At 32.7% G+C, this 17,166-nt stretch overlaps 1 protein-coding gene across 1 annotated transcript in view; it reads left to right on the top strand.

Annotated features, from left to right (window-relative positions):
• LOC101890695 (neurotrimin) overlaps positions 1–1,847 on the top strand; it is a 190,867-nt gene extending 189,020 nt beyond the window's left edge. Inside the window, exon 9 of the mRNA XM_059122639.1 lies at positions 1,654–1,847. Coding sequence (XP_058978622.1) covers positions 1,654–1,808 — 155 coding nt within the window. The 3' untranslated portion in view covers positions 1,809–1,847. The remainder of the gene's footprint in view (positions 1–1,653) is intronic.
• Positions 1,848–17,166: the final 15,319 nt, after the last annotated feature.

Below are 17,166 nucleotides of genomic sequence, written 5' to 3' on the forward strand. Positions count from 1 at the left end.
GTTATTGGAACTTTGGTACTATTTAGTGCCAAATTTGCTTTCCGCAGCACTCCAGACACAATAGTCCAACGGATTGGTATCCGGAGATTTTGGTGGCCATTGTGCACTGAAAATGAAGCGAGGAACCTCATTTTGTAACCATTCTTGAGTGGCGTGTGCTGAGTGCGATGGTGCTGAGTTCTTTTGGAATGTCCAAGGTCTGCGGCCAAAATGTTTGCGTGCCCAAGGCTTTAATACAGCCTCCAGAATATTTTCGTGATAATAATCGGCATTTATTCTGATGCCACGGTCGATTAATACGAACGGAGCGGCCATCGGTTGTTATGGCGGCCCACACCAACACCATGGACGGCGCTTGAGTTCTGGTGGCCAACCAAAGATGCACATTTTCAGCTGACACGATCATTTCGTTTGTCTACAAATTGCTGGACAACGAATGTTTTCTCATCGGAGAAAAACAAATTCGGCAGATCACCACTTTCGGCCAAGCGAAGCAACTCTTTAGCTCTTTTGAGTCTATTTTCTTTCCGATGCGGTGTAAGTTTTTACACTTTTTGGAATTCCAATGGCTTTACCCCGAGTTCATTTTTCAATATTTGCCGAATGGAATATTGCGATATGTTCAGCTCACGAGCCATTTTTCGGCCACTTCTCAAGTCGCTGCTTTACTTTTCGAACCATTTCCGCTGATGTTGCTGTTTTCTTCCGTCCAGTTTCTTGACGCTGCCAGTATCACGGCAACGAGCGATGGTACGAGATACAAAAGATTTATTCAAACTCAAAAGTTGGAGTGCTCTAACGATAGCCACTTGTGGTTTTCCAGCCAAATATAAAGAAATCACACAATCACGTTTGAATTCCAACACGAATAGTTTTTTTCTGGAAAATTATCAGCAAAATGCTTTTGTATGCTTGTAAACAATACAATGAGCTGTCACAGGAATAATTTTAACAGCTGTCGGACGAGTGTATTAGAAATGACAGCAGTCTGAATTTTATTACAGTTTTTTCATCTCACCCTGTACATTTGAGTAAAATTTTATCAACTTACTTCATTTCGTTCGGAAGCTAGAGTGATTTCCATAAACGGACAGAGGGACGAACATCGCTAAATCGAGATAGAATTTTATGCTTATCAAGAATCTATATACTTTATGGGGTCTAAAAATTAATATACCCTCTATACTATGTACGGTGGAGGGTATAAAAACCCAAAGACACAAAATGCTTAGTGGTTTTAAAAAACTTTAAGGTGAGATAGGACAGTTTGTTTTTTTTTAATTTGGCACTATGAAGGTACAAAAAGTACTAAAAGGTACCAAATTGTAAAAAAAATCAAAATTAAATAAAAATTATTTCGCGATTGTTAAGAGTTTTAGTTTTGTCGGTGGCTTAATTTTGACTAATACAAGGCAGGCCTTTGGACATTCTTACTTAAGGTTAAGTAAAGTACTAGGAGACATAATTTATCGATACCCTAATTTCTCACTAATTTTACCCTTGCATAAATTATCATCATCATTATTATATCATATCACGTCATCATCATCACCATATTACATACATATATACCATTCCCTGTATTTGTAGATACACATTATCAAATCAAACTTAATGAAATCGCTTTATCTGAACAAAAATCTCAACTCGTAGATAAAACTGCTGGTCCGAACGATATCTACGGCGTGCCCGGACAGGGCGAAGAACTGTCAAGTGCCGCTGCCGCTGACGTTGCTACTGCAGCTAACGCTATAGGAAAACGCTTGCAATCCCTGGCATTGTTGTTAATTTTGTTTAAATACATTTAAGGTGTTATAAGGTGAAATTAAAAAATTAAATAAAAAATGGATGAGTTTTTTCATACGTTTATATACATACAAAAATAAAATAAAAATATGAAATTAAAAATAGTCAATTAAGAAAAACGGAATGAAAAAATTCCAAGGCAATTTATTATAAAAAAAAAATAAATAAAAACAAACTTTAGAAAATGATTAACCCAAAAAGAAATCGTTTCTTGTCATGGTGTAAATGCTTTAACTATTGTATCGGCTACAAAGGGTCCCTTTGGCATAAATATCAAATATTTAGTGGCACCACAAAAAAGGGCTAGGCTTTTAGTAAATTGATTTCAAAACCAATGTAAATTTTATTTTGTAAGCTCTTCAGTTTTTTTTTTGTGTTCCCCAAAAAACTGAAACCGTTTAAATTTTGAAAACACCATACAAAAAATTTAAAATGCAATTCAAGCATTCACCCCGCGGTTGGGAGGAAACTAGAAAACAAATATTTAGCCTTTATTAAATGTAAGTATAAATCTATAGGTATAAACTATGATATATATATGAATGTATAAATAAACTTTATGTAATATATAGTTAAATTATAATGCAAAAATTAATGAATAATTAAATAAACAATATAGATATATTCAGACATACACCAGAAAAAAAGAAACATATACATATTATGGAAAATATACTTATGAGTCCGGCAGAGTTACAGGGTGTGACAAAATAAAGGAATCAAAATGAAACACGAACAATTCAAAAATGTAAAAAAAAAAAATAAATAAATAATAGATATGGCCACACTTCCTACGACTCGGATATACCCTTCTTCGGGCTAAATGGATTCCTCAAATAAATCTTTTAAGAAAATTTCTACCAGAAATGGTAAAAAAAGTTATATTGTGTTAGTAATTGATGTTCTCAATTATATATATACAAGAGATCTCTGTATGTGTATTGGTTCATAGGTTATATTACAAAACACTACACTCCTTTCGAAACATATATATTTTTAAAGAAACATATATTAAGAAAATTTCTACCAGAAGTTATAAAAAAAATTGGATTGTGTTAGTAATTGATGTTCTCTGGAATGCATAAACCGATTTTGTTTCTACAAACATCGTACGGAAGGTGATGTCAATGGCAAGGTTTTTATATATAAGAGATCTCTTATATTCCATATGTGTATATTGGTTCATAAGTTATACTATTACACACTATCCATTGTTTTCGAAACATATATTTTGAAATATTCCAGTGAGTGACTGAATGATTCAAGACCCAGGCTAAACGGCTGAAGCTAGAATCTTGACGTTTTTCATGTTGGTCCAAGTTGATGTGTAAAGGTGGGGTAAAAGTATCAAAAGGAGATAGAATTTTTGAAATTGAAATTTGAAATGATGCAATGTAAGATAGATGTACTAAAGTTTCTTTTTTGGAAATTCGAACTATAAGTGTACCAAAAGTAATAAAAAGCTCTGCAAGTACTGGAAATATGTACTAAATGTAAGAACTGTTCTAAATAGTGCTTAATTTTAAACAATTTCGTTTTGGTTGAACGTTTGGAGCTGGAATTTTTTTGGTTCAACAGATGGGGTTGAATATTTCAAATTTTGGTATTGGGACCACATTGAACAACAGCAACAAAAACATTCAACATAGAAGCATCTTCCCATCATAGAAGTCCCGTCAAATTCCTCTTACCTAGAGAAGGCCTGTGAGAAGCCTATTATGTATAGGAAGACTGCAGGAAACCTTCTAGAAGAACTGTGGAAGGCCTTCTGTTCCGAGATGACCTGTGAAGGTCTTCCAGGTCTTCCTATCCAAATACATTGTATGGATAAGAAGTTATTCTTTCATAGAAGATCTGTCAAATGGCTTTACTCCATAAAAAAAACCATAGGACATCTATTGTGAGAGGCCTGTTATCCACAGAGGAAATGTAGGAGATATTCTATCCTTAAAATAAATGTTCTGCACACCGAAAATTGGGGAGAGGCCTTCATTCAGAGATGACCTTTAAAAGGTATCCCCCGAAAAATTATGGAAATACTTCTTATCCATGATAGGCTTGTAAGATGCCGTTTAGAAGTTGAAGACCTGTTAAATGCATTTCCCTGTAAAAAATCCCGAGGGACATTGATAAACCTTAGAAGGCCCTCTATCTATAGAAGACTCGAGAAAGGTGTTTTAGTCATAGCAAACCTATAAAAGGCCTCCTAGCATTACAAGGTCTTCTATACATGGAATAACTGCGATAATTCATAGAAAGGCCCTGAAAAGTCTTCTAGCATTAGAATATATATTTCAATCCTATTATCCATAGAAGAACAGTTAGAACTAACATATTTATAAAAGGTCTATGAGAGGTCTCTTTGGAATCTTTCTTCTTGTGAAAGTCCGTTAATTCCTAAAAAAAAACCTGTTCAAGGCTTCATATTCGTAGAAGACTTGGGAGAGGAGTATAGGAGACATTTTATCTATAGCGTCTTGTAGCCTTAAATCCACCATGTGTAAGGCCTCTTATCCTTAGGATTATGTTAGGCAACTCAAAAGTCCTTCCAAAAACAAAAACACCTATGAGAGGCCCCTATCTAGACGTGGAAAAGATCTTAAATTCGTAAAAGGCATGTAGGGTTCTATGGTCCACAGAAAAGATCTCTGAAACGTCTCCGATCTCCGAAAACTCATTGAAGATTTTTCAGCAGTAGAGAATTTATACTTCACTCCATAGAAGACCTGTGACAAGCCATCTACACGCACACAGACTCTTCTCTCCATGGAAGTCCTATGCCAAGCCATCTATCCATAGAAATGCTCTTAAAAGTCTTCTAACCTAAGAAGACATGTTGGAACCCTATTATCTTTAGAATACCAATTAGAGCCCGTCTATTTATACAAGGTCAGTAAGAGGTATCTTAGAAGTCTTTTATCCATAAAAGCCCCGTTAGAGTCCTTTTTTCCTAGAAGTCCTGCTCAAGTCTTTCTATCGAAACAAGGTTGTGAGTGTCCTTCTATGGGTAACAATAACACTTATCAGAAATCTCTATCCAGATCTTTAAAAGACCTATAAGTCATAAAGGCATGTAGAGAATCTTTACAAGGTCTTATATCCATAGAAGACCTGTAATAAGCAATTTATCCATTCAGGCCCGTGAAGGTCACGGTCAAAAAAGACGTGTTTCTTCAAAAGTAATTTTTCCCATATGCTGTAGTACACATTGCGAACTTCGAATAAAAAATTTAAAACAATTCCGGAAAAAATTTTCGCTGAAATCATACAAATACCGAATATTGGGAGATACCGTTATATGGGGGCTATGCGAAGATGTGGACCTGCTTAAGCGATTGTCATAAGCTCAAGTACCTATTACGAACTTTAAATACGAAATTTGAAATAATTCCGGTAAAAAATATGGCAAAATCATAACAATTCCGAACATTGGGATGCACAGTTATATGAAAACGTAAACCTTTATGACCCACTTACGAACTTAACTTTCCTACTGGCAAAATACACATGTGTGCAAAATTTTAGTCTTCTATCTCAATTCGTTCGAAAGATAAAGTGATTAAAACAGACAGACACACCGAGAGACGGACATCGCTAAAACGGTCTTTTATTCTTAGAAGACTTGCTGGAAGCCTCTTATCCATAGAAATCCAGCTAGGAGTCTTTTGAGGAGTCCTTCACACATAAAAACCCTGTGAGACTGCTTTTATTCCTAGAAGGTCTGTTTAAGACTTTCTATCCATTGGAGCACTAAAAGAGGTCCGTAAATGTCGTATATGACATATAAGCTGCCTTAAACCCTGTGATAGGACCAGAAAAGGCTTTCTATTTGTAGAAGTCCTGTGACAACTTTCTATCTATAGGGGAAATTTATATCTATAAAATATATGAAAAAGATAAATGTCCTCTTTATAGGACAAACGGCCTGAAGAAACTTATGAAAGGTACTTCACCTTCGGAAGACCTGCAGTATGTCTATTATCTACACCAAAAAACTTAAAGTCTTTTTAAAATTGATATTTCATCATTTCCTCAACTTTCCCTTTCATTTCATTTTCATCACCTTTCTTTTGGGACACCCTGTATTTTAATGAATAAATCATTAAATCAATAGATAAATATATTTATATTTATTAAATATAATCGCATAAATGTTATAAGAATTAATTTTAAGCTTAACTTAAATACGTAATACGAGGCGCATAACCATTTTCAACTCAATTAAATTCGTTTCATTTTAATTTCAGTTAAATCATTTCAAATTAATTTCATTAAATATTCAACAAATGGTTGGATTACTCGCATTTGAGTTTCATAATCCTTGTTCTCTCCCTCCACACCTCCTCACCTCTTCAACCCTTTCATCCTCTATTGTTTTATTTTTTTTTTTATTATTTCCATTGATATTTATGTTAATCTTGTATTGTTGCGTATCAAAAACATTTATATAAGCTGGTTGTTTATTCAACAACAAAAAAATAATAAATAAATATATCTACAAATACTAAAGAAAGAAAAAACGAACTACAACAAAACACAAACACTCACACAGATGCAGGGTTCAAATATTTATTGTTTTTTGATTTGTTTCTTTTTTTCATTCATACCTACATATATATAGCCATTAAATTCTGTACGAACAAATCAGAAATCATATTTATACAAACAAACAATTTAAACAAATAATGAGTCGACATAGAATATTTAATCAATCTATGATGAGAATTAATATAAAAAACATGATAAACTATAATTAAAATATAAGAAAAATAATTATGGAAAAAAGATGAATTTGTTATATATAAATACGGCAAATAAAAAGGTAACCCAGACAAAAATGAGAATAAAGAAAACAAAAAAAAAATACAAAAAACAAACAACAAACAAATTGCATTTATAGACAACAACAAGAACAAACAAAACAGGAGTCATAAGAATATTTAAGATCCACTATAAACAAAATAACATATGCTATAGCAAAATATGAAAGGTAATTAAAGAAAATATATGCAACATTTACAACAAACAAATAAAAAAACTGTTTTTTTTAATCAAAGAAAAATTGTAAACTGGTGAGCATTTTGATAGGGAAAGGTGGCACATATTAAAATAACACTATAATGGTGAGAAGAAAAATTACAAGATCACTCGATATGGTTCTATATTCTATCGGCAAGAAACTGGGAAATAATATTCAACCTTATTTTGGTAAATATTTACGTCGAATGAGATTTTCATATTAAAGTAAGTGTTTGGTGGGATGATTTGTAAGTAGTTACTGATGTCAAAATAATAATAAAAATAATAATAATAATAATAATAATAATAATAATAATAATAATAATAATAATAATAATAATATTAATAATAATAATAATAATAATAATAATAATAATAATAATAATAATAATAATAATAATAATAATAATAATAAAAATAATAATAATAATAATAATAATAATATAATATTAATAATAATAATAATAATAATAATAATAATAATAATAATAACAAAAATAATAATAATAATAATAATAATAACAAAAATAATAATAATAATAATAATAATAATAATAATATAATAATAATAATAATAATAATAATAATAATAATAATAATAATAATAATAATAATAATAATAATAATAAAATAATAATAATAATAATAATAATAATAATAATAATAATAATAATAATATAATATTAATAATAATAATAATAATAATAATAATAATAATAATAATATAATATTAATAATAATAATAAAAATAATAATAATTATAATAATGACCAATCCCAATATTTGGGAATTATGAAACATGTCGTTTGAAATACCTCAAAATATTATTCGGAGACTGACTATACATGGTACAAATTTGGTAAATTAAAAGGTTCACATTTTGTTTAATAAGCTCCCACATATATCTTAGCTCGATTTCAATTTTTTGTGCGATAAACCAAATAGGCTGGATTTTGGCAAATTTAGAGTATGTAGTGTGTCATTTTTTACCGATTTGATATTTAAGTCACCCACAGCCGTAAGAAGAGAGTCTATAACAAGTAAAAAACAGCTAAGTTCGGACGGGCCAAATTTGTAATACCCTTCACCATTTTAGGGAAAGTTATAACCCTTATATGGGGGCTATACGAAGACGTGTTTCTTCATAAGTAATTGTTTGCCATAGGCTGTAGTATCCATAAATATATAATTTGGAAGAATTACGCAAAAAATGTCGCCAAATCATTCAAATACCGAATATTGGGAGATACCGTCACATGGGAGCTATACGAAGACGTGGATCTGCACAGACACTTTTTTGTCATATGTTGTAGTACCCATTATGAACTTCAATTACGAAATTTGAAACAATTTCGGTTAAAAATATCGCTAAAATCATCAAAATAGCGAATATTGGGAGGTATCGTGGGGCTATACGAAGACGTGGACCAGCTCACAGGCTCTAGTACCTATTACGAAATTTGAAATAAATCTGGTAATAAAATGGCTAAAATCATCAAAATTGCGAACTTAACCTGCCTACTGGCACAATATGCACATGTGCGCAAAATTGTAGTTTTCTATCTCAATCCGTTCGATAGATAGAGTGATTACAACAGACAGACAGACATGCGGTCATCGCTAAATGGTTTTAGAATTTTACGCTCATCAATAATATATATATATATATATATATATATATATATATATATATATATATATATATATATATATATATATATATACATATATATATATATATTGTTGTTGGGTCTGACATGAGTATTTCGAGGAGTAACAAAGGAAATGACAAAGTTAATATACCCTCTATAGTATCGTGGAGGGTTAAAAAATCACTTTCTGTACAAGATATCTGTTATGACTTAGGAACAACTCTACCAAATATCATCGAGATCGCTTCTGATTCGGATATTATGAGTGTTATATACATTGAGGTGCTATATTGATAATTAGCCCCTCACATCCGCAATATACATCCAAAATTGTGATATTTGCACAGGATATCAAACATGACTTAGAAATATCTGTGCCAAGTTAAGTCGAGATAGTTTCCGATTTGTATACAGCCCCAATACATTTTTTCTATACTTGCATTTTTGGGAAATATTAAACTTTTTTTCGGAAGATATCAGAAAGATTGGACCGACATATCCTATATTTACATGGCATCTATTGTTAAAAAAAATAATGAGATACACAAAGTTTGTGGCAAACCGCTAACTTATTTCGAAGGTAATAATAATTTATAACTGTTCAAAAATGTTGACCTCTGTGGGGGAGGTATCAGAAGGAGGTCCGATCCATCCCATCATCACACCAGACCAAGAGTTGTTAAAAATATAACGATATCCGAAATCGGACTCATCTTTAAGATTTTATAAGCGTTAAGATTATTGAAAGTTTTGACCGTTTGTAAGGGTCAAGGACTGATCCAAAAATTTGTATCTGCACTTAAGGAAATCGGATAATCTGTTCTCTTTTTATGAGTTAAATTATTTTCCTAGAAAATTTTGACCTTTTGTGGCGGAGTTAGCAGAAGGAGTGGTCCGTACCATAATAACATCATATTACGATGTATCCAGTCTCTACAAAATCAGACACTTAAAAGACGTGCCTCATCGAAATAACGGTTTTAGACTCTAGGTTTCTTTTGACCAAATCCGTTTCAGAACATTTGGAGTCGATCTAGCGTTGTCCGTCCGTCCGTCTGTATGGCTGGTGCGCATACAGGATATCCCATTGCGTCCAAACATGGTACATCGTAATATTATGATCAGACTTAATTCGAGTTCGGAGATGGGCAATATAGGTCCACTCCTTCTGATATCTCCCCCACAAATGGTCGAAATTTTCCAAAAAAAATAAAATATTTTCTGCACAGAAAGACACACGATAATCCGATTTTGCTCCAATTTTGTAAATCCTAATATTTCCGTCAGTGCTAGGTCAGATGCGAAAATGGACAATATCGGTCCACTCCTTTTGGTAACTCCGCCACAAAAGGTCGAAATTTTGAATACGCATTAAGCTCATAAAACACGAACTTAACATCCGATTTCATTTAGACTTGGCACATCTGAATATTTCTATCAACACAGGATCTTTTATTAAGACGGTATGGATCGGACCTTTCCTTCAGGTACCTCCGCCACAAAGGGTCCAAAGTTTTGAATAACCAAAACGTTTATAAAATCCAAAATTGGCATCCGATTCTCTTCATATTTCACATATCCCATTATTTCAACTAACACACGATCTGCTGTTATAATGGAATAAATCGATCCACTCCTTCTCGTCTGCGAACCCCTTCTGGTACCACACCCACAAAGGGTCACAATTTTTAATTACTTTAACTGTCATTACTCAGCGATTTATTATAACTTGCTATATCTAAATATTTCTCTCAGCCAGGAACCTGGGATGAATATGAATTCTATGATTTCGTATAAAATTGGATATAAATGTTAGATTTTTTGTAATTTTGCCCATGCCAATATTTTATCTGTATTAGATGAAGTATGAAAATGGAATACTTCGGTCGACAATATTCGGTACCTCACGATTATTCCAATATTTCCTATAAATTATCACACATATCATATAAGGTGAAAGAAGTAGTCGATGTAGTCCAAACCTTGTACGTCGCAATATTTGTGTCACATTTATTTAGGCCCCACACGAAACGGAATATTCCTTTCTTCGGAACCTACTCCATAGAAGGTCAAAGAATTGAAAAATCATAAAAGAAATAAGAATATATTTAAATAATCGAACATTGGCTGAGAATATAAATCTGTCGGCAAAACCGACTGATACTTTTTGACTTGATTTTAAATAGTTTTTGCTTTATTTGTCCTTAAATAAATTCATGTTTCAAGTTTTAACGCTCCATGAATTTACTAGCATTACAATTTAAAAACGTTTTCATCCCTTCTACCTTATTCACCTGATCGCCAGTGTAATTAATTAAAACTACACCGTAAAAATAATAAACAAAAAATGCGAAACAATAACAATAACGACAACAATTGCATCAATTAATATATAACCCAAGCATAACACCAATATAAACCTCATTACTCAAAACGAAAAAACAACAACAATAACACTGAATGCCAACAAACACAGACTCATACATTCCGGGTGCAAACAAAATTGACATTATGATCATGAAATCCATTCTGAAGTCATTAATAAACCATTACAATAACAACAAATAGCAACAACAACACTGACGTGAGAAATATGGAAATAACTTTTTTCGAACATACATAAATTTAAATGTACAAATACATGCACACACCTACAAACATATCCATCAAAAAAGGAATAGTCATAATATACATGTGCATACGGACATTAGGGTGTTTCGTAAAAAAGTGTTTTATATGGAGCCAAAAATATTTAGGTGGAAAGTTTTTGAAATCTGAACCTACAGTGAACATTGGGAGAACGTAGTTAAAACAGAATTTGACTATTAGACTTCGATTCTAGTCTTCAACAAAAAAGTGAAGCCGACTATGATTCTTCAATATCAAAAGTCGATTTTTATATCCCCAGACTGGGACTGCCCAATTTTAGACCTTTCGGTAATGGACCTCAGTAGACTAGTTAGACTTTTGATTAATCAATTTTGTTCAGTTATTAAAAAATCGATTTTAAATTTTAAGATCAAAGTCTTATTATTGTTTTTTCAAACATAGTTCATTCAACAGATGTTAAAATTGATTTTCGAGTTATTGGTGAAATGAGAAAAAAACAAGTTAAAAAGTATCAGTCGGTTTTGCCGACAGATGTATTATCTCAACCAATGTTCGGTTATTTAAATATATTTTGACTTGTGTTATGATTACTCAAATTGTTGACCCACAATTATATAGGTTCCGAAGGAATGGGCCAATATTGTCAATTTCGTATCGGACCTAAATAAATATTGCAACGTGACAGATTTGGACTATATCGACTACTTCCCTCACTTTATATGAGATATGTCATAATTGATAGAAAATGTTAAAATTTGCGTGAGGTACCAGATACAGTCAACCGACGTATTCCATTTTTATACCCTCCACCATAGTATGAAGGGTATATTAAGTTTGTTATTCCATTTGAAACATCAACATTTTAGACCCTACAAAGTATATATACTCTTGATCAGCATAAAGTTCAATGTTTATTTAGCTATGTCCATCCGTCTGTGGAAATTACTCTAGCGTCTGAACGAATTGAAGTAGGTTAATATTGAAAATGAGCTCTATAGGTCCACGTTTTTTTGTATAGCCCGCTTATCGGTATTTTGACGATTTTAGCAACATTTTTCACTAAAATTCTTTCATATTTCGTATTTTTAGTTCGCTGTTGGTACTAATGTCTATAAGAGAAAATTGACTACGGGGGTCCACGATTTCGTATAGCCCCCTACATACCTGTACCTCCAAATATTCAATATTTTAATGATTTTTGCGACATTAGTCACCGGAATTGATTCAAATTTCGTAATGTAAGTTTGTAACGGATGCTACAGCCCAGACAGAAATTTCCCTTTGCAGGTCCAGGTCTTCGTGTAGCTCCCATAATCGGCACCTCCTTATATTCGGTATTTTGATGTTTTTGTGACGTTATTCACCGGTTTTTTTTTTTTTTTTCAATTTCCAATTGAATATTGCAATCCCCAATGACAAAACTTGCTTGTGCAGGTCCACTTACGGTAACTCCTTATATTCGGATTTTTATGCTTTTTAGGTATTTTTTTAATATCCAAATTCCTTCCAAATGGTGGAGGGTATTCAAAATTCGGGCCTGACGAACTTACTGCGAGTCACTGGATGCAGATCTTGTGTTAGTCGAAATAATGGGATGCGTGAGATATGAAGAGAACCGTTTTCGTATTTGGGATGTTACTTTCGTTTAAGATCTTCATGGTTATTCAAAATATTGCCCCTTTGTGGGGGAGGCACCGGAAGGATTGTACCGATATATCCCACCTTCACAGCAGATCTTGTGTTAGTAAAAATAAAGGCATGCGTGAAACATGAAGAGAACCGGATACGTATTTCGGATTTTACGATCACTTTGGTTATTCAAAACTTTGACCTTTGTGGGGGAGGTACTAGAAGGAATGGTCCGATCTCGAACATTTTTATAACAGTCCTTGTGTTAATAAAAATATTGAGTTATGGCAAGTTTGAATGGAATCGGATGTTAATTTCGCGTGGATATTAATGGATATTCAAAATTTTGACCCTTTGTGGGGGAGGTACCAGAAGGAGTGGACCATCTTCACACCAGACCTTGGGTTAATAAAAATATTGTGATCTGCATAATTTGAAGAGAATCGGACTCATATATCACATTTCATAAGAGTTATAATTATTAAAAATGTTGACCCTTTGTGGGGGAAGGTACTTGATGGAGTGGACCGATATTGTCTATTTTCACACCTGATCTAGCACTAATACAAATATTAGGATTTGCAAAGTTGCCAAATCGGGTTATCCATTTTTTTGAGCTGTAAAATATTTTTTTTAAATTCGACATTTCGTCGGGGAGGTACCTGAAGGAATGGACCGATATTGCCTATATCCGAATTGGATCTAATTTAGACAATAATATTACGATGTACCAAATTTGGATTAAAATGGATACTCCCTTCGAGAGTTATCATGCGCACCAACCAGCTAGACAGACAAACATCGTTAGATCGACTCCAAATGTCATGTAACGGATTTTGTCAAAGAGAGTTTTAAAACCTTTATTTCTATTAGGCAAGTTCTGGCCGTTTCAAATGATATATACCCTTTCCATTCATATGGCTAAGGGTATAAAAATACATTAATTGTTGCTTTTTTTGTCTCATGTGAAAATAAAAAGCCTTTCAAAATTATTTGATCACAAAAGCATTTAGGAAAAGTTAATATTTTCGATTTTCACCACTAACAAAGGACTATTTCGACTTTCAACGTTAAAAGCCGATTGATCGATCAATCGAAAGTCGATTTACTCATAATGACAGTTAAAAGATCAAAATGTCGACATCTATTTTGGTTTGAAAAGTCATAATCGACAAACAATTTCCTGACCATGGGACAAAATCGACTGTTCGAAAAGTCGACTTTTTCTCTCGTCCCTAGACATGACTTTACAGTCCTAGGATAATAAAATTGAATCTTGGAACTGAAAAATCCAATCGAAATTTTTTGGACCCAATTATAACCTACCTCATCAAGGGCAAAATGATAGAAATAATTGTGTCAAATATAAATTAAAAAGTCGAGAATAAAAACGAATCTATGCCTTCAAAAAAGGCGACTTTTCCTTCAGTCGATTTTTGTTTTGAAATTTCCAATAAATTTTTACTTCGAAAAAAAATTATTTAGATTTTATGTAGTTTTGTCGACAAATGCTAAAATCGATTTTGTGGCCTCTTGCTAAAAATTTTTAAAATTGCAGACAGTTGCAACCGGATTTATATTAATCGATACATACTTTTGGGCTTAAATGAATATAAAAAATCTACAATATTGACCCTAAACTTTCCACTAAATACTTTAAAGAATAAACTCCCAACTTTTTTTTCTCACATTTTAAAAAATTCCTCCCTTCTGAATATCAACCCTAAGATTCATAAAACATACCAAATCACAGCTAAGCAAAGTCCATCATCTGAAATGAAACAAAAAATGTGAAAATTACAAAAAAAAGCTTTGCAAACAAATCCCCACAGCTTCCTACAGAACTCCCTCCATAGATGTGTACCATTATATATATCCTTTTAAAAAAAAAAAAAACCTAACTAAAAAACAAATAATTGTAAAAAATACCCATACAACTCATTATTGAGAAGCTGCACTATAAAAACAACAAAAACTCTTACAACAATAACAAAAAATAAACTAAATACTGTAACAGATGAAATCCCCGCAACACATTAAATAAAAATTATCAATAAAACACAATGAAGCACGTTTTTTTTTCTGAGTGCAAATTGTTTTATTCAATTAGCCAAACACGCTTGACTTTTAATGAGTTAATATGCCGGACGGAACTTGGGTCGGTCGCGACTATGGTTACATTTGTCGTTGTACGTTTTGTTCCCTTGGCCTTTTTTTTCAAAACTGTCAGGATGTGGTCACACCACCCATGGCTGGTGGCATTCGCAGGCTTTAGGCCAGGAAATCATTGGCGGTAAGTATTGTGTGACATAATAATTTTACTCCCCAACCCCCAAGGAGCACTCGCTGCTCTGAAGTTACAAGGCAACAACAACATACATTCACTGGCTGACTGTTGTTGGTTGGATATTATTAATGAATATTTAATTAATAAACATTATGAATACAATGTTAATATTTTTGCTATTTGCATAATTAGTGGTTTTCAATTCAGCGGTTAATTTAAATGATTACAACAATGAAAACCACTCAACGAAGCAATCAAGAGCGGCGAAGAGCGAAAAGGGAGGTGCGAAAAACTGTATGGGATGGGAGTCTCGACAAAAACTAGAGTAAACAATTCATTCTTTTTTTTAAGTTAAAAAATGGATTATATGTATATCAATGAGAAGAATCATTACTGCACTATTTTTTATTTCATGAGAAACCAAATATTTGGGAGGGAATCATTAAAAAACTTTCTATGATTAAATCAGACTCTAAAGTCCACTAAAAAGCATATTCACTTTAAGAGAAGACAAATTGGCTTTGTCTATGACAAACAAAGTGGTATACCTGCAGAGGGTATACAGGCTGAGATAAAAAAAACTGCAACAAAGACAAACGCCATACTTTTTACATTTTTTTAAAATTGTATTGAATGAAAGCAAGAAATTTCGGAAATAGCATTAAATTTTAGAATAAGATTAGATTTGTTCGAATTGGTCACCTTTGGCACGAATTATGGCCTTCAAACGACAAATGAAACCATCACACGCTGCCCGAATGTTGCTCTGCGGTATTTTGGCCCATTCCCGGCGAAGCGCTTGCTTGAGGTGATCTATACTTGGGTACTTTTTAGTGCCATCTTTGCTTTCCTAAATATTCCAGACACAATAGTCCAACGTATTGGTATCCGGAGATTTTGGTGATCATTGTGCCCCGGAAATGAAACGAGAAACTTAATTTTTAACCATACTTGGGTGGCGCGTGCTGAGTTCGATGGTGCTGATTCCTGTTGGAATGTCCAAGATCTGCAAAATGTTTGTGTGCCGAAGGCTTTAATACACAAATTCAAAAGAAATCCATGAAGCAGTTCAAATTTTACGAGAGTTATGATTATAGGTCGCACCTAACTTAAATTTCATATAAATATTACGAAGTAGATTCATAAGAATTTTATAGTTTTATTTATTTATTTATTTAATTATTTATTTTTTGTTGTAATACTTTTTAAACTATTGTGGGGGAGGTTTTTGAAGGGGCAGCCGAACATGACCCCATATCGAAATTTATTTCAGTTTGATAAAAAATATTACGATGCATCGATTTCGAGATTCATTAAAAGCACCAGTCAGTCTGAAAGCCAACGGACTTCAAGACGGACGGGCATGGATAGATAAACTTCAAATATATTGAAACATATTTCATCCGACATGGGATCTAAGACCATTTTTTCGATAAAAAAAAAAAAAAAAACTTTTTTTCCCACATTAAATCATATACCGTCTTTAATAATTAGACTGAGTTTATAATAATGTTAAAGAAGCGGAAATAATATTTTACAAGAAGATCATTTATGGTGATACTATATAGTATCTTAGGTTGGCACCAAAAAATTGAGGCAATTCACCAATGTAGAATATGCATCTGCTCAACACCTTTATGATGTCCAAAATAAAATAAGTGATGAAAATTTGGTTGACCTACTAAAGTGCAATGCAAAAAAAATATTTAACTCTAGTAGAGCACCGCGTTTTAATCCACATCTGAATAGAGATCTAAGGCGCTTAAACACAGATAATCCACACAATAAAACACATTTCTCCAGAAAGTTAAGGGACTTTCAGATCTGAAGTACGGACACTTTACAACTACCTTCTTTTCCTGCATGGAACCCATAACAATGTTCAAGTTCTCTAGAGGTCTTAATTGTGTGTGGAACAGGTTTTCCACAAATAAGGGCTTGTCTCTTAAGTTTTTCAATATAAGTTTCTTAAAAAATTCACTCTCACATCGTCATACAGAAACAATGCAATCAATGTACCTCGGTGCGTATGATTGCCACAAATGATTGTTCATACGCAATGGGTGACCGACTAAGGAGATGTAATGTTCACTCTGTGTGAAAACAAATAAAATTCCAATAAACATTTCACCAAATTCGAAAAGAGTGCCAAATAATTTTTTA

Source organism: Musca domestica, unplaced genomic scaffold (assembly GCF_030504385.1).
Source record: "Musca domestica strain aabys unplaced genomic scaffold, Musca_domestica.polishedcontigs.V.1.1 209, whole genome shotgun sequence".
In the NCBI taxonomy this organism is placed as follows: domain Eukaryota; kingdom Metazoa; phylum Arthropoda; class Insecta; order Diptera; family Muscidae; genus Musca; species Musca domestica.